At 37.6% G+C, this 25,014-nt stretch overlaps 1 protein-coding gene across 21 annotated transcripts in view; it reads left to right on the top strand.

The window, feature by feature from the left end:
- The window catches only part of DST (dystonin), a 288,304-nt gene that overhangs the window by 260,873 nt on the left and 2,417 nt on the right, over nucleotides 1-25,014 (top strand). For 10 of the 21 annotated variants that reach the window (XM_072332859.1, XM_072332857.1, XM_072332858.1 and 7 more), the window contains 17 exons: nucleotides 2,881-3,050; nucleotides 3,580-3,739; nucleotides 5,109-5,303; nucleotides 6,472-6,600; nucleotides 9,767-9,910; nucleotides 10,758-10,946; nucleotides 11,709-11,838; nucleotides 12,662-12,825; nucleotides 13,126-13,288; nucleotides 13,969-14,123; nucleotides 14,291-14,365; nucleotides 15,289-15,306; nucleotides 18,328-18,445; nucleotides 20,583-20,651; nucleotides 21,420-21,622; nucleotides 22,065-22,175; nucleotides 24,714-24,837. In XM_072332859.1, coding sequence (XP_072188960.1) covers nucleotides 2,881-3,050; nucleotides 3,580-3,739; nucleotides 5,109-5,303; nucleotides 6,472-6,600; nucleotides 9,767-9,910; nucleotides 10,758-10,946; nucleotides 11,709-11,838; nucleotides 12,662-12,825; nucleotides 13,126-13,288; nucleotides 13,969-14,123; nucleotides 14,291-14,365; nucleotides 15,289-15,306; nucleotides 18,328-18,445; nucleotides 20,583-20,651; nucleotides 21,420-21,622; nucleotides 22,065-22,175; nucleotides 24,714-24,837 — 2,317 coding nt within the window. The remainder of the gene's footprint in view (nucleotides 1-2,880; nucleotides 3,051-3,579; nucleotides 3,740-5,108; nucleotides 5,304-6,471; nucleotides 6,601-9,766; nucleotides 9,911-10,757; nucleotides 10,947-11,708; nucleotides 11,839-12,661; nucleotides 12,826-13,125; nucleotides 13,289-13,968; nucleotides 14,124-14,290; nucleotides 14,366-15,288; nucleotides 15,307-18,327; nucleotides 18,446-20,582; nucleotides 20,652-21,419; nucleotides 21,623-22,064; nucleotides 22,176-24,713; nucleotides 24,838-25,014) is intronic. The other 11 variants (XM_072332861.1, XM_072332855.1, XM_072332849.1 and 8 more) reach the window with 5 other exon arrangements.

Below are 25,014 nucleotides of genomic sequence, written 5' to 3'. Positions count from 1 at the left end.
CTCCTCATGCATACAGTCAACACATCCTGACTTTGCTTTGAGGTCCTTTGAGGTCCTGGGGTTTGACATTCTGCCTTATATTCTCTGCTCTTCAGAAGTTTTAACCTTCATATCCTACTTGTCTTTTATATGTACAGCAGCACATTTTATGAGTCCAGACTTCCTCATGCAGACTGGGAGATTCATCAGTTCCCTCAATGACAGATTTTCTACAGCTCCTTTATGTGTTAAACGCCTGCGGAACAGCTACTTAAGTTCTTGAATCCTTTAATAAGGAGAGGGCAAGAATGTGGCATGGGGACATAAGGATGGAAGCTGGTATTTCGGAGGAAAAAGATGAATGTGTATTAGAGAGGGAGACTGGTGAACTTTGTGACTTCAAACTTCAAACAACCCCCTCCCCCCCTTGCCAAGAAATCAACTCGATTGTTTTTTAATGAGCTGCCAAACCTCCCAACACTGCAATGTCCTTCCTTGTATTTTGAGTCTTTTCCTTCCACTCCCACATATACCCGTTTTGTCAGTCTTTGTCTTTTCTGTCCAACCTTGAAGGTTTCCTTGCTCCATTTAGTTAGTGATTTTACTATCTGAACTAAATGTGTGCTCTGTGTGTGCTGTAAGCAATGATTTGGACTCGCTCCTTGCCAGTTGTTACTGCCAAAAAAAAAAAAAAAAGGCCCTGAAAGAGAAAAGCCAAGAAAATGTTTTCTGTCTCGCTTACATCCAGTGCTTTGCCAGGGACTTTTGGAGGGTTATTCATAGTCTGTTTATCAGCAATTTTTTTTCTCATTTTTAGAAGTCAGGAGTGGAAAAACCCTTAGTAGGTCACCCATTCCATATCTGTGCTAATGCTGGATGTTTCTTAGAATACATTTATGTGAACCTAAGTAATTTTATCTGTGTGCTCCTGTCTTCATTAGAAGGAAGGTAAATAATTAATTGCTGAGATTTCATTTGTGCTACCTGTCTGATCTTGGCAGCTGTGAAATACCTTAAACCAAAACGTATTCTCAGTTATGCCTCTGTGATATCAGATGATAGTAGACTTAGTGTAGTGTGTACAGTCTCTCAAAGAATGAATTGACTGCGACCTTTTGTTCACTTTTAAATCTTTTTTTTTTTAAATGCATGATCTTCCTCTGACAGCAATTTCTTTGTGCGCATTAAGAAACGTGCGTATAGCTTTCTGTAGTTAATAAATGTCATCAAATCAACAGGAGCACGGACATATGATGTGCTATCTGTGTAGATGGAACTTCCTGGTTATTTTCATTTTGAAAGGGGTTTTTATTTTTATTGTAGTTTGAGGTTGACAGTGGCATTTGTATTCTTACTTAAACACGATTCCTTGCTTTATTTGAGGAAAATGAAAGAACAATAAGGGGACACGGGGACACTCAATTACAAAACAAAAAATAACCAGAAAACCAGGACAGTGCAATGCAAAATATCAGGAACCTTGATTCACCTTAGGTGAATTTAGCGGACTAGGACTGTGGCACAACCCAGTTCCTACTTTTTTTTACTTTGCATTCTTCCACTCCACCTGACATTGATTCCCATCTAAAGAATGTTAATGACTCTGTGAACACATGGGAAAGTTGGTGAAAGAGTCTACCAGGGCCCAGACTGGTGCACAGCAGCTGGGAGCAGCTTGCAAAGCAAAGCTGAGCAGTCATGCATGTGCTGGCAGTGGCTGTGTAGAATCTTTGCAGTTTTTACGTGTCCCGAGGAATTATGAATTTTAACTGGTAATTATTTCCATGATGGATTTTATTATATTAAACATTGCTCTGAGAGACAACTGAAACTCCCATTTCAGCAAGCAATGAGCAAAGACTGTTTTTTGACAGGTATTTTCTGGTATTTGTTGCTGGCAAAATATTCAATTCTGGATATACGAGATTTTTATATATATATATATTTTTATTATTATTATTTCTTATTTTATTTAACTCTTTTTCTGCTAGCAGTTCATGGAGATACGAAATGAAACACTTTAAGCTTTGCTATCATTCAAAAGCTGCTGTGCAGCACTGATTTTATCCTTTGGCAGTGCTCATTTATTTAATTATTTACCCAGTAATTCTGTTTACATCTCTGCTATATCAAGATGAGCTCTATTACAGTGTGTTCCTCTGTTCTATGCAAAACTTCCAGAAGCTCCTTGCCAAGGGAGTTGTCAGTGTGGGCAGGCAAGTGCAGCTGCTGTGTCGCCTTTATCTTCCAGACTGCCTGGATTATAGTAACCTTTTTGCTATTGTTCCTTTTGCCTGTGTTTATTGAAATGTCATCTGGCTGCTTCTCATACCAAAATCTTGTATACTTTTGGCACACAATTCTTTGCTTGTTGTAGCAGGTTTCAGTCTTAAGAGGGTTAAATGCTCATGGATGGAAGTCCCTCATTTTGACCATAGTGAGTTTTAAAAAAAAGAAGTGATCTTTCTAGCCTTTGGGGTTTCTCTACACTAGATTGAAATCTTAAAATGTAGTGGAAAGAGCATTTGGTTTAATGGCTCCCAAACTAGATGTCCTTTCACATTTTTCTGTTTCCTGGACAGCTTCTGGCTGAAATGTAGGATTTAGGAACTAAGGTAGGATGGGAATCATCACTCACTGAAGAAGTAATTTCCCAAGTTGTTCCTGTAGGTGTAGAACTGCTTCTGTTCCCAGAGAGGGATAAAAGGCACTGCCTCTGTTAGTGTCAAGTTCCATGACTTCATCTATACTAACAAACTAAAAAATAATTACAGTATGCTTAAAATCTTCTTGCCACAACATTGACTAATTACATTGCAAATAATTGGATGAAGATTAGTTAAATATGGTCTGTAAGCATTTGATGTAATGTAGGTTTTTCTTTTTCTTCCATGTTCATAGGAATTCCAGAAATCTCTTGGTGCCAAACATTCTGTGTACGATACCACAAACAGGACTGGACGCTCCTTGAAAGAGAAAACCACTTTGGCTGATGACAATTTGAAACTTGATGACATGCTGAGTGAACTAAGGGATAAATGGGACACAATTTGTGGAAAATCAGTAGAAAGGTAAAAGAAGACCAATCCAATTATTCAACAGCTGAGAAGAAGGCTTATGAGAGTTCTTCTGACTTCTGTTTTGGCTTCTGTTGTGTAGAAGTAAAACCAGAGTGGCTTGTTTTGTAATTTAAGACTGGGTGGGAGGGACAGAGGAGCAGCCCTCATCTATTTGGAGAATGTGCTTTGTGCTGGTCTATGCAAATAGACTGGATTGCCCAGTTAACTTCATGGGTAAATTGCTACTTGAGTGGAGTCTCCCTCAGGAGTCAGTGTGTCTGAGAATAGCATAGGGAAGCAAGGAGAAGGTTGCCTACTCCAAAGATGGCAAAACATGTACTCTGTGACTGTTCAGAGCTCAGAAAAGAATCATGTTCATTCCACTGTGAATTCCTGCTTTATTTTTTATTTATTTTTTTCTTATTCCCCCCACTGTTTCAAATGGAAAGCACTGGTTTAAAGCTCTTGGTTGTTACTATTTTCTTAGAATGAATCATTTTTAACTAAATTTATTCTTCTTGTGCTCATTTCACTTCCCCAGACAAAATAAGCTGGAGGAAGCCCTATTATTTTCAGGACAATTTACTGATGCTCTACAAGCTCTCATTGATTGGTTATACAAAATTGAACCTCAGTTAGCAGAAGATCAGCCAGTGCATGGAGACATTGATTTAGTGATGAACCTGATTGACAATCACAAGGTAATTCCAAAAACTTTCATCTTTATTAATTGCTAGACTGCTTGTAAGTGTGGTATTTTAGTGCTATCTCAATATTTGTCTGTTCTGTAATTTTAGAAGCATGAAATGTTTTGATAACATCAAACTGTTGTTGACAATAGAAAATGCTATAAAACAGATTTGGCAGAAAAAAAACCCCACAACTGTTAATAAGTAATTGGCACCAATTATCTGCCAGATATTTGATTTAATGCTGCTCTCTTGTGTATCTGAGTTTCATGTTAAAAATCACAAATTTGCATTTATAAATGTGTGTATATGGGAAGAGGTGTCAAAACTGATTTTACTGGAAAACTTTTGTGGAGGAAAAGACAGGATTTTATTCAGTACATCTGCTAACCAAATGTCCAGTGCTGTTGCTGTGACTACAGCAGCCATTATAAAAAAGGAAAGCACTGAATATTTCAGCCCTACAGAGCTGCTGTAAATTCATGCAGAAGAGCATTTGCAATGCTTAAATCATGTACAGAGTTACACAGCTAGACTAAGGCTCAGGAAACCAACACTGGCTGCAGCATTTTTTTCAATCAAGTGTTCTTGGAGATAGGAGCAAGAATGGGATTTAGGACTGTGCCTCTGAACTGCAGTTCCAGTTCAGTATGTCAGAGGGAACAGCTGATGAAGTTTCTGGTATTGTGAAGTCTACACACATCAGAGATGGCTCTTCTACAAGTATCCAGAGCCTGCTTGGTGAGAGGGCGGCTTTGTCACTCTTGGAGAAAAGTATTTGGAAACAGAAGTTATCTCTAAAAATTAGCCCAAATCATGTTCAGATTGCTTCTGAAGTCCCATTGTGATTCAAAACGGTGTCATAATCAGCTGCATGATATGCAGCAGTAGCCATATTTTCTTTTAATGGTTTTTCTTCATGTAAATGGAGCACGTTCTTCCCACAAATGTGAAAGTAGCCTCATAAATATATGAATATGTAATAAGATCTACAGCCAGATCCCCAGTTTTCAGTTTTAGGTTTATGGTTTTAAACCTTCTCCTTGATTGCTAACGTTTATCTGATCTTCTCATGCTGTGGCACAGTAAAGCCAGTGTGGTAAGTTTGCTGTGGTCCCCATACATTGCATCAGGATGGGGGGTGTTCTCGGGATCTGCCTGACGTTTTCCTACTATATTCCAGTCTTGTTAGGATAGAGTGTAAATATCTTCTTATGAAATCTAATGAGTGGAACTTGTGTGTTTTGCATCATTTTCAGTCAACCTGGTTTGAACTAAATTCATATTTTGTTTTCTTCTTAAAACCAGTTGTTTTTAGTTATTCTTTGTGTTATTATGCCTTAGTGAATTAAACATGTCAAACGTATTTGGTTGTACATAGGTTTTCCAGAAGGAGCTGGGAAAAAGAACGAGCAGTGTTCAGGCTCTGAAGCGCTCTGCCAGAGAGCTTATAGAGGGCAGTCGAGATGACTCATCCTGGGTCAAAGTCCAGATGCAGGAGCTGAGCACTCGCTGGGAGACAGTTTGTGCCCTGTCAGTATCCAAGCAAACACGACTTGAACAGGCTCTCCGACAGGTAAAAGAGTGATACTGATGCCACGTGTCCTATGTGAGAAGTAGAGGAGATGGTATATAGTCTAGTTGACAGAAATTTAATTTTATTTTCACTTTATCTCATTAAATTTCATTTAATTTTGTTTGGAAATATTCATTTTCTTGTTCACACAGTTTATCTTTTCTTTGTCACTTTCCCATAATATGCAAATGGTGTCTCTTAGCATTTTTGCTATATTACAAATACTAATCAAATGTTTCAAAAACATTATCATCTAAGGAAAAACCACTGAAGTTACAGGTGTTTAGGGACTATACTCCCATTTTGGGAAGCTGGAGATCATAATCATATTTACACTCTTTGTGCCTTATTAAAAAAAAAACAACAAAAACAGTACATTTGTGTACTAGAACCATTTTGACATTGACACAATTACAGAAAGAAATTGAGCTGTGATGAGTACGCTCAGGAACTACAACAGACTATGCATATCAGTATTGGCTGGTACCACTCAAGAATTCATAGGTCCATCTGTATTGATTGTAAAACCTAGATACAGTGAACAACTGTGAAGGCATACCATTTTGGGCTGATGCTTGATTGGAGTTCTAGCAATAGCAATATATCCACTGGCTATAAAACTTCTGTCCTGCTATTTCCAGGGTGCTGTGTTCATCCAGCTCTTTGGTCTCTCAGTAGGAAAAAATTCTGAGTTACTTCAAACACTAAATATGTCTGAATGTGGCTGTGCCTAAAGGTGGAACCTTTTTTTTTCAGTCGTGAAAAGGTCAGTCACCAATGGCCTTTCAGTTAATTTTGCTTAACCAGTAATTTAGGCTATGCAGAAAAGACAGTTCTCATTTCTCCAGCTGGTCCACGAGAGCACCTCCTGTGTAATTTGTCAGCATAAAGGCATGACATTCTCAACTAAACTGCAAATACACTATAAATCAGACAGCTAAAAGCATGACCGGGCTTTTAGGCTTCCTATAATTTTTTGGAAGCATGAGATATTTTTACGGTTATGAAAATGTAGTACTGTATATCATTGACTTTTTAATGGAAAGTTAATGTGCCAGTACTGCTGCGTGATTAATGGCTCCAGATCTGGGCTTAGTCTGCTTGTGTAAGCTGCAGTGTGTCTGTCAGGTCCCGTCATCAGTGACCGTGACTTTTTGTATTGTAACAGGCAGAGGAATTCCACTCTGTTGTTCATGTCCTTTTGGAGTGGCTGGCAGAAGCAGAGCAGGCTCTTCGTTTCCACGGTGTCCTTCCAGATGATGAAGAGGCCTTGCGTACGCTGATAGATCAGCACAGGGTAAGCAAGAAAGTGAAGAGGGTCCTCTTTGTTTTAAGAGATCTGTTAGAAGGAAAATTAGAGGAAAGGAGGCAAAGTCAATCTCATGGAATAATTATATTCTGTGTAGAGCCAGGAGCTGGGGTTGAGGATCCTTATCATCCCTTCCAGTTTGGGTTATTCTATGATTCTGTTCAGCATCCAGGATTTGTTTTTGCGACTGTTTCTATGTAGAAGTTACACATTCAGTGAATTTGACAGTTTTGTAACCTTACTTACGGTAAGTTGCTGTTTGAGTCATTTTGGCTTACTAGGAAAACAGTGGGCAAGTAGAAAGTTGCTGTAAACGTTTAGAGACAGATTAATATATGCTGGAATATTATCTGACAGTTATTACACGGGCAGTTAAAATAACAAAAGTGTGTCATCTTAGCATCATTGAGCTAACCACCATATACTTTCAAGGTCATTTGTAAATGTCAGTGGAACAATGTTGTCATGCCTTAACTTTCTGTTATGGTGGAACAGCATTCTTCATGTTTCATGTGCATTAGGTACTGAAGTACTGCAGTGCCATTGGTATGGCAAATACTAGTTTGCAAGTCACCAAATTGATTTTTCAGTAGTGAAATGGGGCAATAGCTTGGTCAAGAGCCTAACTAAAAAAAATTATAGCTCCTATTTTCCCTCTTTAACAAGGAGTCTGCATACAGGCATGTTTAGTCCCATGCAGAACTCGTTTTAAGTGCAACAGCAGTAGTATGAAGAATGTAATGTAAAAATAAAATTGCCAATGCTGTTATAGTATAAATTATAGTACATTTGTTTGTTACTACCCTGAAGAAAGTTACAACAAAATATACAGAGGAAAATCATCTTGATTAAATTGAATTTGGGAATAGTAGCACAGAGAACGCTCACAAGCAACGTTGGTGTTAGATGTTTAAATTTGCTAAATTATACTTAAAATTGTTGAGAATACTTTAGAAGATATTCTGCCACCACAGTTTTCTTTTTAAAGGCCAAATATTGGAAATACAGACATTTTCAGCTTGAGAAAGATTGTGGCACTGCTTCTTTACCACTCAGTGAGCATGTATATGCAAAGTCTTTCCTCAATATGTAGCCTGTCCTCTTACATCTATAACTTTATCTTTTAAGAAGGAGAAAAAGAGAAGGGAGAATGGAATTCAAAACTAGCATCAAATACTATGAAATACTATGTGTATTTGCAATAATGGTGTATTAGTAAACTCAAAACATACGAGACTTCTGTGATATTTGCACAAATCTGCAATACATCTTTTTATAACTTGATGACTCTTTTAAAATAGTTTTGATGCACCTGTATCCAGATACACGATGAAGGTTGCCTTCTTAAGATATTTTGTCCAAATGATCCATGATCCATCTTTAAGTTCTGTTATTTAGGTTTTTTTGTTTGTTTGTTTGTTTGTTTTCTTGAACACTACAAATGATTTAATGAATTCTAATTATCTCAGAAAGTGAGGTTTCCATCACGTGTTTCCAGGAACTGAAAGGTGTAGTGGGTTGATATGCTACATTAGTTAATATGAAGCATCCCATCTCTTCTCTTGTAAATGCATCCGTTTCACTGGACTGCCAAAGAGTTCAATACAGTTAGGATCCTTTCGCAGGGAAAGCTCAGTATACTGCAGTGTATTGCAGATCTAGATTGTGAGATCAAAAGCTGGGCAAAGGAAACAAACATTGTCATTGCTTGTTTTCCTCCTGGCTCTTGTATCTGTCACAGCAGCCCACCTTGGCCACTGCAGCCCACCTCAGCTTTTCCAAAACCATTTTGAGCTGTAATATTGTAGGATATTATAATAACGGAGTCTTAAAATCTGTCATTAAACTATAGTTAAAATTAATTAGTAATGAATCCCAGTATATACACAGCCTACATACTCCAGACATTTAGAACAAGGTACAATAGACATTTTTTGTACTTTCATTTCATAGTATCTTCATATTTAATTTGTAGAGGCACAGAATAATGTAGTTACGAGCTGTAGAGCATGTTTTTACAATGTTTTGTCTAAGATCTGACTTGGCTGATCTTTAATTTTGGAATCTAAGATAAACCTTAGAGGAGGGAGGGAAGAAAAGTTGAATTTTCAGAGCCATGGTTCTGTTTTGTAGCTCTATTAGGGATCATAAAGTATTAAAAAAGCCACCAACAACAAAACCACAATTCCACTACATGTTGGGAAATGTTGACAGCTTTCATCTCACAAAGACATACCAATTCACACAAGGTGTAGACATATGTAGACAGAAAAAAATAGGCAGAATTGTAAAACCAATGAAGTAATTAAAAAAAAAAAAAAAAAAAAAAAAAAAAAAAAAAAAAAAGGAAAGAAAAAACCCAATAAGTGAAATATAGAATGAATAGGAAAAGTTTGTTTCTGACTTTCCTCTCTCAGTTCAGTTCCGGTCATGCCACCCTCTCTTCTGCCAGACTCCCTAGGAACATCAGTGGCTATGAACTTAGATGCTCAAAGCTATAAACATCCTTTTGGTTTTAGATGCCTTTTTCCACATGGCAGAACCTCTGAAAACAGCTGCTTAATTAGCAGTCTCTGTTTCTGTTCTCTCTGTGTCTCCCCCTCAGCTGCTGAAGTTTCATGTTTGTGTTAGTTTAGTATAGCTGCTCCTGAAGCCCTCTGTCATCTTGTCTGAGCATGTAATTATAGTTGGACATCTCCAGCCTCTGTTAGGAGCCTGATAGTTTATTATGAAGAATTACTGTAACTGACAGACAAACGAAGTCTTCTGAAATGTTGCCAGTAATGATTCTAACCGTTGCATGCCTGATTTACAACACTGCTAAAATGGCATGATTTTCTTTCCTTTTGAATAAGGGCATGTGTATTTCCAGTACTTACAGCGTGGTGGGCTATATGGACACCACATGCTAGGGTAAAGATTTTAAAGCTTCATTTAGTACTTTATGTGGAGTAGTTTTTCAGAAGATTATTAACTATTTTAAGACAAACAAAGCTTGCTTCCCCTCCCCCCCTTTTTTTCCCTATTGCCAGTTGAATCTGTTTAGACTTTGATTGATCCAGAGGCTCGTGACATTTTAGGTCATGCAGAAATTATTCAGATTTCTCTTTCAACTTTTGCCAACATCTAATTGAAATTGTTATTTCTGATTTAGGAGTTCATGAAGAAACTGGAAGAGAAAAAAGCAGAACTGAACAAAGCAACAGGTATGGGAGAAGCTATCCTGGCTATCTGCCATCCAGACTCCATCACCACCATTAAGCATTGGATAACAATTATCAGAGCAAGGTTTGAAGAGGTCAGTATATCTCAAGCCGTCTTCCTTGCAACAGTTCATCTTTGATTGGAATACAGATGACAACTAACATAGTAGTTGTACCAAGAGGAAATGTTCCAGCTGTTAAGAACTAAACATTTAAAATATACACAGTGATGAATGTGAATACCGTGCTTCCCTAGGTTTTATTTTAAAACTTAGAGGACTTTGAGAACTAAAGCAGATGGTCAGGCTTCTTTGTTTGTATGTATTAAAGGAAATAGTGCCTGACGTTTCCCGTGTGAGGAAAGTTAATAATTTCTAGGGATACAAACATAAAACTTAGAGAAAAATACAAGGCAAACTTGAAGCATTTTTCTAATTGCATTACAAAGGATTTAAGTGCAACATGTAATTAATCTAGGAGGTTTCTAAATGATTTAAGTAACTACAACTGAGTCTCAGAGAGTGTACCAAACTCTCAGTTGCTAAAGTATTTTTGGGGTGTATATGAAGTTTAAAGAAAAACAAATAGTGGTGTTAGCTAATTATGGCTTCGAGGGTGTCCAAGAAAAAGACAGACCTCAAATCCTGTATGATTTACCAACTTAGATGTATGGTCTGATCGGGTTCTTCGTCTCTTGCTCAACAGTGCTGTTTCCTACATTTAAAAGTATATAATCCTGAGTGTCTGTGAAAAAAATGTGGTTGAACTGGAAGTTCCAGTTAGTGTCCAGCACAGTCAGTCCTTGGCCACTACATCTTGCACCTCTGATATTCAGTATAAATATGGCTGGGCAGAAGCTGTTTACAGTTAGCAGGACAATTCTAAATGCGTCTTGAAGAATTTCAGATTTGCATATATTGATGTGTTGGTTCTTTTATCAAGGTATTAGCTTGGGCCAAACAACATCAACAGAGACTGGCAGGAGCTCTGGCTGGACTTATTGCTAATCAGGAATTGCTGGAAGCCTTGCTGTCCTGGTTGCAGTGGGCAGAGACTACACTTACTGAAAAAGATAAAGAGGTTATCCCCCAGGAGATTGAGGAAGTTAAAGCACTTATAGCTGAACATCAGGTAAGGCGTGCTAAGTGTCATGTATGTCCTACACGTTCAAACAGATGCTCACATTTCAGCTAGGCTTTGTAATCAAGTGTCGGTCCTTAAGTTATTTTCTCTTAAGCACTGGAACATTTTTCAGATTGTTATTTGAGCCTTCACTGTGTATATGGCATACCTTCAGTTTATTCAACGTAGTTAGGAAAAAAAAATCAATAACAAATTTAGTGCTATACCTTTCCAGATGCATACCTATAACTCCTAGAAACAAGGGTGATAATAACCACGTGAAACAGGTGATAATATTAGTGTTGCTGTCTGGGTTTACTGATGGTTATCTAAAAAATGTTTGTGAAGAGCCAGAGGGAGCTACAGGTGCAGTGAATGCTTCTAAGCTTACCTCAGCATACAAACCGGTACTGTGTCGTTTCTGAGATGTTCTCTGGATGGTAAAGAACACTTAAGTCAAAAGTCTGATGGTGCACCTCCTCACCAAAGGCATAAAGGAGTTTCATAAACTGTTCTCAGATTTAGACTTCCTTTAGGAGCCAAGCCATAGTGGTCCTAAGAGCTTATGCTTCTGTTTTGTGGGGGTTTATTTGTTTTTACGTTTTCTTTTTTTTTTTTTCTTACATATGGAAGCCTCTATTTTATCTCTGTCTGTTCTGTGAGACTGGCATTTTTATAGTCTTTCTGTGCTGTTCATTTGTTTTGCCATTGTATGAGTCTTAGTGTCAATTTTCTGTATTGTTAATTAAAACCACCTCTATCCAATTGCAGACATTCATGGAGGAAATGACCAGAAAACAACCTGATGTGGATAAAGTTACAAAGACCTATAAGAGGAAGGCACTTGAACCCACTCCTGTACAATCTCATATTCCTGTCCTTGATAAGGGGAGAGCAGGAAGTAAGTAATGAAGTGTTTTGGGTAGGTCATACACACCACTGCTCTGTCTATGAAGATAACTGATTACTAATAACCTATTAAGTTTGATGAGCAGCACAACAGTACAGTGAAATAGGGTGAAGTTCTCTCTTGGGTAATTTGGTTAAATCCCCTGTGTTTTTCATTGTGAGGTAATTTCCTATAGCAGGCTTCTGTTTTTAAGTTCTGACCCACACTTCTTGAATATTTACTCTTATAGTTTACAGACTTTCTGGTGCTACTGAACTTCAAAGAGGGTGCGAGCAGTGTTTTTGCCAACCTACAATTATTTGAAAGTGCAAACAACTTGTTTTAAGTAAAGGTGTTGAGACAGGATTTTGCTCTTAATGTCCAAAAAACTGTATGGATCCAGGTAGAAATCTTATGTTCAGTAAAGTTGAATGGAAAGTAAATTTTAAGTATTCTGTGTATTGTATTTTAGATGTATTTACCCAGTGTATTGCTGCTGTATGGAAACTGCTTCATAAAATCAGATTGATTACTTCTTAACTCTCTATCAGACTTGCAGAGATTTGATGTAATCTGTCAAGTTGCACTAGTGCGGACACTACTGGCTGCTTTGGGCTAGAGAAGGGTTGAATTCTTAAACCACCATGTGGTCCTTCACTAACAGTGCTAAAAAAAATTAAAGATAAAATAAAAACCTTATTAGCAGGAATAATATCAGGATTTGAGCTCATTACTCATGACAAGGAGTGGTTTTGGGAAGGTTAAGTACCCTTTGTGTGTATGTTTGTTTTGTTTGAACTGGGTAAGATTTACGTGTTTTATTGTGTTTGAACAGGAAAGCGTTCTCCCACACCAGGCTTATATCCATCAGCAGCCCAGGCACAAATTGAAACCAAGAATCCACGAGTAAACCTTTTAGTCAGCAAATGGCAGCAAGTCTGGCTTCTGGCCTTGGAAAGAAGAAGAAAACTCAATGATGCTTTGGACAGACTTGAAGAGGTCAGCAATAGACTGCATGGAATACATATACTCTTTGCGTGATTTTGCTTAACCGGGGTTAAATTGACTATACTGTAAACTCTCTGTGTTTGTTGTATGATACAGCTAACTGGAAACACCACCGTGTGCTTTGAAAGTAGTCATTTTCATTTTAAATGTGAGGAGATGGATTCTTGAGGATCTGAGTTAACATTTTAAAGAACAAACTATTTAACAGAACGCAGATGATATCTCTTCTTGATTTTCTGGACCTATTGATTTCAATTGAAAAATATTCTTTCTCTGCTCTTCTTGATTAAGCTGAGAGAATTTGCCAACTTTGATTTTGATATTTGGAGGAAAAAATATATGCGATGGATGAACCATAAGAAGTCTCGTGTCATGGACTTCTTCAGGAGGATTGATAAAGATCAGGATGGAAAAATAACAAGGCAGGAGTTTATTGATGGAATTCTTTCTTCAAGTAAGTTTTGAAGTCACCTTAATGATGAACATTGAAGAGGCATCTCATTAAGCCTTACTGTCTATAAGAGTTACTACCAAGCTGTTAAACTGCTCACTCATTTAACTGAGTTCATACCAACTTGCTACTGCTAAGTGCTCATTATTGATTAATTAATTATTAATTAATTGCTCATTATTTGAGTTCACCATCCTGGAATTTTCTTTAACCATTTCATAGAAAATCTCTGTATGAGTTGACAATTTGCTGTGGTGAATTTGTTCTAAAGAAGGATTTCACAAAACACCATTCATGTTTCTGAAGTGGGAAGGCTTTGCATTCCTAATTTAATTAGCATTGAAATTCTTGCTTGACCTTTCGTTGCTAACAATTTACCTTGTTAATCTGTGGTATTTTATGCACTTTGAAGGTTAGAATGTTAAAGTTCACAGTTTAATCTGTGCACTGTTTCTCTATGCAATACATGCCTTGGTATCACTGTCATATTCATTTTTATCTGGGTAACACTGGCATTTTCAGAATGATTCCTATACTTTTTTGAAAGTCTCTGGGCTTTTCTTTTCTTATGTGCATTGTGACCTAGTGCCTGAAAACACTTTAAGATTTGTAATAAAGCCACTCATGGCTTTGTCAATATTCATGGCATTGAAAAACCAACTTCTGTTATTCTTACCTTTCAGAATTCCCAACAAGCCGACTTGAAATGAGTGCTGTTGCAGACATTTTTGATAGAGATGGTGATGGATATATTGATTATTATGAGTTTGTAGCAGCTCTTCATCCAAATAAGGATGCTTACAAACCTCTCACAGATGCTGACAAAATTGAAGATGAGGTACATTTTAATTGGATAACAGCCTATTCTACTGGCATCATATTTTTTTTATTCATTATTTTATTTAGTTTTATTTTCCCTCCTATATTATTTAAAGTTTACCAGTTTAATATTAATCTATTGAAGTGTAATATTAGCAGTAATCATACAGTGGTGTTCTCTTGCAGGTTACAAGACAAGTAGCTAAATGTAAATGTGCAAAACGGTTTCAAGTGGAACAGATTGGGGATAACAAGTACAGAGTAAGTCTCCTAAGGACCTTCTTAGTTCTCTGAGCTTAAAGATTCTTCCTATGACATGGTTCTGCAAGGATAAAGGCTATAGTAATTTACAGGAAATTTATGACAACTATATATTTTCTTACTGTAAACTCATCTCAGTTCTATATGTTGTTTTTACAGACTAAAAGTGTAGAAAATTCTGCTGTGTATTTTTTGCTGAAACTACAGAAACTATTTGCAGTGTATTGGGAATTGTTAAAAGCTGACTGCACACATATATGCATACATACAACATCTCCTTAAGATCATAGAATCATGCAATCACAAGGTTGGAAAGGACCTATAAGATTGTCTAGTCCAACCGTCCTCCATTTACCATACCTACAGAAAACCCCTAAACCATATCTCCTAGCTCCCTAGGATGGTGTGGTCTTTTCTTCTGGATACCCAAAGTGTTTGAACTGTAGCTGTTTTTCTGTTAGTGTGACAGAAACAATGACAAATACTTTCCTGCAGTATTGTGTTGCACTTCAAAAATCTTTGACTAAAGTGGGTCTGATCACTTATCATTTTATGGAGCACACTTTTTCTTTTGAAGAAGTATGAGAAATATGTTAGGTAACTGCTGGAAAAAAGAAAAATCATGTAGAGAAAGATCTGCCACCCATAGATTCAATAACAAGAGCAATTTCAGCTGCATTGTTCGGCTAAGAGTTACTAAGTGTTTGATGATGATTTTAAAACACCACAGAAACAGCAGTGGGAAGGAAAGGCCTTGAATTTTCTTCAGTGTTCAGTCTTCGGGTAGCTAGCTACCTGTTCATCTCTGAACTAGATACTGCATTTAGAATGTCTGATGTGCTAGTTTGCATGTGTTCTAGAGCCATGTAGAGAATTTTCTGTAAACTAATCGTGTCTTTCTTCCATTTTTCATTTCTTATCAGTTCTTCCTGGGAAATCAGGTATAAACCAGTGCAATGTGTTATGAAGTTTTCCTTTTTTTTTTTTTTTTTTCCTTCTTCCTCTAACGCATAGTGGTTTAAGCTTTGCAATGGTCCGTCTTACCCTCCTTTCATCTTCAGCTACTTTCATTGCTGGTCAGCTGTGGTGCTTCTTTAAATGCTACGGAGCATTCCTTGTCTCAGGATCTCTTCCCTTTAACCCCCCCACCTGCTTTTCCTGCCCATCTTCCTCAATAAGGAGATTACTTTTAAAGGAACCAGATAATGGTCAGCTGGAATTTATGTATTCAAAATCACGGGCTTTTAAATTTCAGGTTTAGAATAGCATTATTTTATCATTTACCAGTTTTATAGTGGATTGATTCAAAAGTCTATATTTTGTTTTTTAGGCTATCAGACTAAAGACCAATCACAGTAACGATGTATCCAATGATATAATTTATTTACTGCAACTCAAGGTGAAAAATGCTCATTGTTTGTAAACCCCCGGCACAATCAAGCAGACTGATAAAGAACCTAATTGGTGGTTGAACTAATTGATGCTGTAGACTAACAGAGTGAATTATTCTATACACGTTTTGGATATTGGCTAAAAAAGCTTGCTGTTTCAGCTTACGCTGTTCCCTTTTCCACCTGATTTTTGAAGAGCTCTGAGAAGTCTGTAATGTATTGGACCTTTGTCAGCTAGGTAATCAGTGAGTCAGGTTGCAGTGATTCTGTACAGTGCCACTAATTGGTGCTACTCCTGTGGCACATACTGATATACAGCTTCTTAATTTGTTAGATCATGATTGCCTGGTGAGAATGGAAACAGCTTAGGCAAACAGTAGCTGTTAACTTAAGGATCTTATTTGTGTTCTTATAGAGACAGTAATATATAAAATTCATTCTGGATATTCTGGTGTTAAAGGCATTAGCTACTTTACTACTCTACTAAATCTAGAGATGTTGAAAATGTAGTTGCATTTTAATTTATTGATAAGGCTTGCTGAAGTGTGGAAGAAAGCAACAGAGAGCAGTGGATAATCTTACCACATGCCTCCAGCAATATATCTAAGTAGTTCTTTAAAATGTTTTCCACATATAGAACGTACCTTGATTTGAAAAGATTACTTGAAATTATGTTAATCCTCCTATCTGCCATCTGTATGCACAGAAATAAAAAAAAATGCAGCATCCAACTCCTACCACTGCTTAACAGCATCACAGTGAAATCACCTACAGCAAGTTGGCCAAATGGCAGTGGTGTTATATGGCTTCTATCAGAAGAATTCTTTGCAGATTAAACTTTACTTCCTTGAAGCCTTTATCTCTGTGTTTTTTACCTCTGATTTTCAGTTATTGGGAAAAGCTCTAAATATGAAAGGAAAGTTGGTGTCCAGGCTGTTTTGATAAGAAAGTTGATGGAGTTGCCGTTAGGAAAAATGCCTTGAGTGGCACCTCTGTTACTCTCCAGAAGTCCCAGTGCCTGAATTAACTGCAGCCTAGGCAGTTTCTGAAGGATATGGTATCTGACCTGCGGTAGAGTTGCTTGATAGGGTCTAAGTGAAGAACTAAGCTGAAAAGGGCAGAGAAGGTAAAGAAATGAAGAAAAACAGGTTCTTTAGTACCCCATGAAAATACTCTCTTTAGAAATAAGCCAGTACAAACAGACAGCATCAATTTGGATGCCATTTTAAACTTTAATCTACATTTGTAAGCAATTTATTTTTTTTTTTTGTACCACGTTTATTGAATGAAGATTTAAAAAGCCCTTACCAATAATGATCATTTGGATGTTCTTATTTGTAACAAATTCTTTTCTGTTATCAAGCAGCAAACTTTGCTTTGGTTCCTAAAAGTAATATTCCTTTAAACATATTCTCCCTCCTTGGGTTAAGTAGTATGAGATAGATAAACTAGTAGAGAGAATATTTATGTGATTTACACTTGAAGCGTTTCAATCCCTTACTGAAGCAAGTAGGTACAGCTGAACTATAGATAGCTTTCTCCCAGGATCAGAGATTGTACCAAAAATGTGTAGTTGACTCCTATTGGTTTCAGTAGTTGCTCTGCATGTTTGCATGTGAGAGCCCTTGGCCTGATGATCTGATGTCAAAATAAATATTTTAGTGGCATTGACCAAAAAAAACCAACAAAACAACCCAACAGCTGCTGAATTCCTCTAGTTAGATTTCACGAGATTGTGAGGTCGACATTTTGGTTGCTTTTTCTTTGATCTAGATTTGAACTAAAATACTGCATGCAGATTTTGTTATACATGCTTAAAGAGAAAGCACGTTTTAGGCCTGGGCATCAGCCCTAGGGAAGAACTGGCCAGTAGAAGAGTTAGTGTAAAACAGGCTTTTTGTGCCTCTCCGAATTGTGAAGAACCTCAATGTGTAGACAGAGAATTGTCAGTTTCTAAGTGTTTATAAAAGGTAGTTATGATAACTGAAGATGACACATTGCTCCTTTAACGTTCCCTTCCTCACACGTACCTAGCTGTATGGAAGCAGTGTTGATGCTATACCTGAAAATATCCCTCTAATGAATCAATTGATGGAACAGTGCAGCACACATAGTAAAGTGAATTTTCAGCCCTTTTGCTGATCATTAAAAGCAATACTGCCTTCCTTTCAGCTGATATCATTAACAACTTGTAGAAGAGAGTTTGCGTAAGATTTCAACAATAAAGTAATGCAAATAGGCCTTCACTGATTTGTAGATATGCAGATTGTAACCAATTAAATGGCGTGTTACTAATTTTGCATCCTATTTGACATCCGACATTAGAGAATCAGCCATAAAATTAAATCTGAAATTCTTTCTTACCATCTTGCCATCTCCTTTGGATTAATTCAGCAGCATCTGATTTGAAATCTTAACAGCTTTGATAATCTGCATAAATAATGAGTTTTAGCATTTACTAATAATCAAATATCAAAATAAACTTTTAAAAATGTCTAATTTTTAAGCTATCAGCATTGAACTGTACCTGAATGACCGACAGCCTCAGACTGTTGTTTGATTTTCTTGCAGTTTGGTGACTCTCAACAACTACGCCTTGTTCGTATCCTAAGAAGTACAGTCATGGTTCGCGTTGGAGGTGGCTGGATGGCTCTTGACGAGTTCTTAGTGAAAAATGATCCTTGCAGGGGTACGTAACAGGATTGCTAAAGTGGATGTGTAGATAATTGTTTGCTTACAGGCATCATTCATTGTCTCAAGACAGAAATGTATAAAATGCCAGTTCTGTAAACAGCATCTCACTTATTGTCTCATAATGATCTGTTTTTGTAAACTTAAGTCCCATAGTTAAGATCCTCTACACTTGCACTCATGTATGTACAGAATAACTGTGGTGTCTTCTGCGCAGTTTGTCCAGTGTTAGAATGGTGTAATTAAGAATTGAACCTAGCCCAACTAGAGTTTTATAGCATGTAAGCTGCTTGTATGACTTGGCAGAAATAGCACAAGATATGTCCAATTAAACCTTCTCAGCAGGAGAGAAATGTTAAGGCTGTAAATCAAAAGATGGCAATTTAATCAAAAAGAATAACAACCACAGAAAAACTTCCCTCTCCAGTGGCTGCACCCACGCTTTCAGTCTCTGCCTTTGTAGCCCTGTCTTCTCATTGGCATTCTCCCCAGCACCACTTTGCAGAGCTCTGAGCCTTGTACAAAGCAAGCAGAAGTTGCTGTGATCAGGAGAACTTAGTGTTCTGAGGGAGCAGAGAGTGTTCTGTCACTATACACTCCAGGGCATTGTATCAAATGGATTATCAGATTTATCAGTACTCGGGGACTTAGTGGCATCTTAGTTTGCCTGCTTCTGTAGTGAGAAGGTAGGTAGGCTCTGTCTGGCGAACCATTCCTGAAGGAATATTAGGAGACAGGAAAGAAGTCGTTTGAGAATGTAGTTAGTGGAAGAGATGCAAGTCAAAGAATAGTTAGAATAGTGTCATTCCAAAGAGTATTGTATTGACTGTATTCAGACTTAACTAATGTTGCATAACTAGGTCATTCTATCCTCTTAAGTAGCAGAATTAAATTTACTCCAATTTACCACTCTGGAGTTCTGTGGAATTACAGTCAATGCTCTAATAGCATGAATTCAAAGGAGAAACATAGTAGTGAAGAGAAAGATATTGACTGTACCGTAGATTTTGCTCTAGTGCCAGCTGTCTGTCACAACTTCTGCTTTGGCACCAGTGTTTCTAAACAGATCAACATAGACCCTGAGAGGATGAACAACTTGTTTTTGCCTTGTTTTTGTATCACTCGCCATGCTAAGACAGGGATGCTAAAACAGAAAAGAAGCTACCACAGAATCCTGTAAGGGCTGAGAGTGAATACCACTCTGGCCTGGAGACTTCAGTCCACAGGTTTGAAAAGTATCCATAAAACTTTAAAAGAGCTATTGTAACCCTTTATTATTATGTGTGAGGTTTTCAGCAGTATTAAAAATAGATCTATAGCTTAGTATCTTACTACATACCAAACATTTGTCTCACGCCTATTGATGGGCAGGCTGTTATAATTCCTAGTTGAGTTGATGCTGAAAGCTACAGTAATGAATATGTAGTTAATACATATGACTTCCTCATTACTCTGTCTTCAGATAGAGGGGCATTTAGAACTGCAGTCACTGTCCCTTCCTTCCCTTCTTTTTTGACAAACCTTGTAATTTATGTATTTCTATAGTACTTGCTATTATGCTTTGCCCCTTTTTCATGGGTTGTACGTGCACAGATGTGTAACTCAACACAGTGAGAAGGGAATACTGATCTCTGTAAAATAATCCATACGCTGGAAAGTGTCCATTGGTATGTAATCTTGATTGGACTTAAGTCAGTGATGAAAGTAGACAATGATCTTAGTGGTGCAGGTTCAGGCTTTTCCTTGAGCTCTTGGCCTAGCAAATCTGCGTTTTGACCAAGAGCTTCTTGAGAATATAAATAAACTACATTTCAGAGAACTGTTGTCATAAGCAGATTAAAATATATGTGGCCTAGTAACATAAAAGTTTTAGCTTATATTACTTCTTTATGTCAGCAGATAAATACCTTTACTACACTTGTATTACTTAGGACTGCAGTTGAGTCTACCCAAGCGCTTTTTCCTTTTGCTTAGGAGAACGCTGAGAACTCACCTCAGAGCACTTTAAGACAGCTTTAGCTCTGAGTCCTGTTTTTTGGCTCCGAGTCCCTTGCATATGCAGCTGCTATACTTGATTTCTTCTCCTGCTAACAATTTTCTTTAATGTGACCCATGTCCTGTGTCATTTTTTCTAGTTCATCATCACGGGAGTAAAATGTTACGTTCGGAATCAAACTCTTCAATTACCACTCAGCCTACTATAGGTTGGCAAATCCCTCTCTTTGTCTTCTCCTCCTCTTCTCCTTTCTCTTCATTTCCTTCCCATTTAAATATATATATATATGTTTAAATTTTAATATGCCTCACCCATCACATTAAGCTAAATGTGTTACTACATGGGCTGGTGCTTTACAAGCTTTATTTTTTCTTTTTGCTTGAAGAGTGTTTCAAAAACAATTCATTCATTCACACTGACACACTTAAATGCTAACATTTCTTGCATCTGTTCTTGCGGAACATTCTTTCATATCTATTTGTGTGTGTGTGTGAGTGCTTAGCCACCGATTACTTTGTTACAGTTTGGATTTTGTGTTCATCATTGCATGTTGCCAAACTACATAATCTCATAGTTTTAAATAAATATATTTGCTGCTTTCCTGTAAATTTCACTTAACAATTTCTCCTGGAACATCCAAGCAAGTATTATTTATAATGAGTAGCTGTGGAGTTAGCAAAACTGCTCATCAGGTTCTGTCTGTGTATTAGTAGATGATTGATTAACAGTGATTTAGCACGTTGAGCATTCCATTATCACGCTGACTTCCTTTGACAGTGGTTCATTCCTGCTGGCATAAAGTATTAGAATAAGCAAGTTCTGCACATAATTCTCCTGTGTCCAAAATAAATGCATTACTCAGCAATGCATTTTATTTCTTGTAAAAATGTGTTGGAATCAGCATGGCGAAAATGACAATAAACAGCTTGGTGGCTGCTTGCATTTCTCACTAAATGAACACCCTTCTTTGCTGCAGCTAAAGGGAGGACAAATGTGGAGCTGCGTGAGAAGTTCATCTTGGCAGATGGTGCCAGTCAGAGCATGGCAGCTTTCAGACCAAGAGGCCGTAGATCACGACCCTCTTCAAGGGGTGCTTCTCCCAACAGATCTACTTCTCTGTCAAGTCAGGCTGGCCAGGCAGCTGCCTCACCACAAGCAGTTGCTACAAGTACACCAAAGGTAAGGAAAAACATACAGATCAACATACTGTAAGGAATGGAATGTAGGGTTTTTTTGTTGCTTCAAAAGTGAAGGTTTCCCTAGATGATAGGGAAGAAGCATCTCAATTTTATTTCATGCTCTGGGAGGATATCAGAAGTATTTTCAGTGTATTTCCTCTACTGTTTGCTTGCAACACAGGAATAGAAGACTTTCTTGTATTTAAGGTGCTACCTGATGATTTGGGAATGAACTCTGAAAGAGCAAAAGAACCTCTTCAATTCACATTAGAAATTAGCTCTGCCATCTCTTTGTTTCAGAACATTTGCTGTCAACTCTTTCTACTTAGTTTGTATTTTTACTATGATATTTGATCTCCCTGTGTTAGCCTGGGTATCCTTCTCCATGACATTGTTTTCCATCTACTGTCCTTCACATTTTGATTTACCGTTGTTTCATACAGACACCACATCATTTAACACGTAACTATGGTAAACCATGGTTGACAAACAGCAAAACGTCAACTCCTTCTAAGCCAACAGAATCCTCAGACTATCAAGGGTCATCTGGAGAGGTACAGTAAGGATAGAGATTCTAGTCTAATCATCTTCCTTCACTAAAACTATCACTTCACTAACAACCACTAGAGTTTCAGTGCTTCAGTGCTGCAACATCCCTTACATATTAATTTATTGACTTTGTTTTAGACCTTTGCAACTTTTTTGTTTAGTGCCATTTTTTTCCCCAAGACTTTTTTTTTTTTAATATATATTGTTTTGTACTTTTCAAAAACTGAAAACTTTAGATTAATTAATATTTATCTGCCACAAAAAGCCACTAAATAAAGAGATACTCAGTCTCTCTAAGCAAGATTGCTGAAAATACTCATGGTGATATAGAAATCTTCCCAACAGCTGAAAGTGTAGTCTGAGGGGGTAATGACCAGTCATTGCTCTAATAAGATAGCTATTTGATGACCTACAGGAAATGAGCACTGGTCGTTTTTCCAGACCGTGACTTAAATAAAAGCTGCCAGTATAGCAACTAGGTTTGTGCTGGTAGTTGAGCTGAATGACCAAAAATTTGAATGGGCTTGGAGCCAAAATGTCTTCTCTAATGTCACTGCGAGCAGGCAAAAAGTTGCAGCTGGACCAGCTGCAAACTGACTTTTTACTCTTGCCCTAGTTTGGATAGAGGGCTCAGTGTGGAGAAGCTTACACTACCATCGCCTTTTTTGTATCTGCTTTTCACAAGTCTGCACTTTGATGTCTATTGCTGTTCATTTGATACCTTCCAGTGCTAAATTTACACAACCTCTGTGTGGCTTCACTCAATGATGCATATAGAACTTTTCACTCCCTCCTTCTTGTGCGAGTGGGCGCATTATTTGTGCACACTGCAAGCATATGTATGTATACATCACTATAAGCACGCAATGCAAGACTGTTGCTTTGAATGGTTAACAACAGCACAAAATAGAATCAGTTGTCTGTTTCTAATCTATTGTATCTTCATCTCTTAGCTAGTAAATAATTGTAAGATTAATTGATGGTACTTCACAGAATCAAGAAATGTGCATGACGTGGAAGCAAATGGCATTGATTTCAAATAGGAATGCTGTATTTCTCACCTGCTCTTAGAACTATCAGTTTTTTTTATGTGTTTTATGAGTTTCCTTTATGTAAAACACCACAGATTAAGATTATAAATGGAATAATTGGGGATGGGGGCTGATTGTAGAGAATTTCTGAGATTCTGCTGTATTTTCTGCCCAAGAAAGCATTTAAGTATTGTATATGTAGACTGGCAATGGATGTAGGGCTAAAATGAAGAACAAGTTTGATCTCTTTTACTCCTTGTCCTGGTTATTCTATTCCAAGGCCTTCACCAAAGTGCAGCAAGCTTCAGCAGGGTAATGAAGAGATTTCCCCTCCTGTTAATCATCCCAAGCAATCTCTGTAGAGCAGAGGTTTCTAAGGTGTGGCTGACTGGATACTCTTGGCCTGCTAACCGTTTATTCTTGGCTTTAAAGAGATTTAATATCGTGACCATCCACATCAGAGCAATCTGCTCTGTAGCATCAGTATGCTCTTTCAGCCGTGCCAGAAGTGGTCCTGGCTGGCGGAGGGCCAGAAGCAGCAGCCAGACAGCCCCTGCTGTGGGCCCCTGCTCAGTGCTTAGCTCCAGGCAGCTCCCAGCTCACTCTGTGGACTGTGGTTTTCAGTACCCAATTCTACCCCACCATTGTATGGATCAAAGGCATGGAATACAGGTCCTGGGGTCTGGGCCACTCAAAGGGCTGTATTTGTCAATGCAGTATTTCTTCTTTTGGGTTATTTACTTAATACTTTTCTGTTGACTAAATTAATGGGAATACTGTGATTTTCTTCTTATTTTCATAGAACTCCTATCTAGTACATTGTCATGTTTTGGGATTTGGCGCTGAAAGAAATCTTCCTACTTGGGGCTGATTATAAATGAAGGCTTGTTTTATTTCAGAAATGAGAAAGGCAGGGTAAAGCTATGGAGTAGAGATGTTTCAGGCAATGTATTGACAGTAAGGACTTCTTGAATTAGTCCTGTATTTTTCTTCTGCATTGTGGCAAAAGATTTTGAAATTAGGTAGTTATGTTTTATAAACACCATCAGGTATTTACAAAATTGAAACAAATGCACTATTGTAACAATTAGAATGGTGGAAAGTCAAGCTATGCAGACGTAAATCTTCAGCTGCTTCATTAATCGAAGTCATGTACCATCAACTAATCCTATGTTTTTGACTAATGGTAAGAAAGTAGCATTTTTCTTTCTATTTATGCACTCAAGTACACACAATGGCTTAGATTTTAATGTCAAACAGCTCATTAAACTGTTTCTTGATCAACTTTTAGACTATTTCAAAAACTAACTGCTAAAGGAATGTTCAAAGCTTCACATCATCAAACATGGCCATACTGACTCAAACCAGTATTTCAGATTCACAGTGAATGTTGCTAAGATGATCGTATTCCAAAATCATATTCCAAGCTATGTATCACCTAATAATTGGCCACATCTTCAGTAGTAAAAATAGAAACAACCTTTTTAGTTATTTATTCTTTTTTTTCAATAGGGAACACCTATTCAAGGAAGTAAACTCAGACTGCCAGGATATCTATCAGGGAAGGGTTTCCACTCTGGAGAAGACAGTGGCATCCTGTCCACAGCAGCTACCAGAGTTAGAGCTCAGTTTGCAGGTGAGTGTCTTAAGTTTAGAGCTTGATCTACACCTTGCTTTATTTGGCCACCTGAATACCCATGAGTCTACTTTGAGATGTGAGGAAGATGAGTTGAAAGAGTGGGAAGCCAATAGTCCTGTTGCCTCCACATTATCATTGCTAAGGTTGCACACAATCAGAGTAGTGATCTTTCAG

The sequence above is a fragment of the Excalfactoria chinensis genome, chromosome 3 (genome assembly GCF_039878825.1).
Source record: "Excalfactoria chinensis isolate bCotChi1 chromosome 3, bCotChi1.hap2, whole genome shotgun sequence".
NCBI lineage: Eukaryota > Metazoa > Chordata > Aves > Galliformes > Phasianidae > Excalfactoria > Excalfactoria chinensis.
This window is presented reverse-complemented; position numbering and strand designations above follow the sequence as displayed.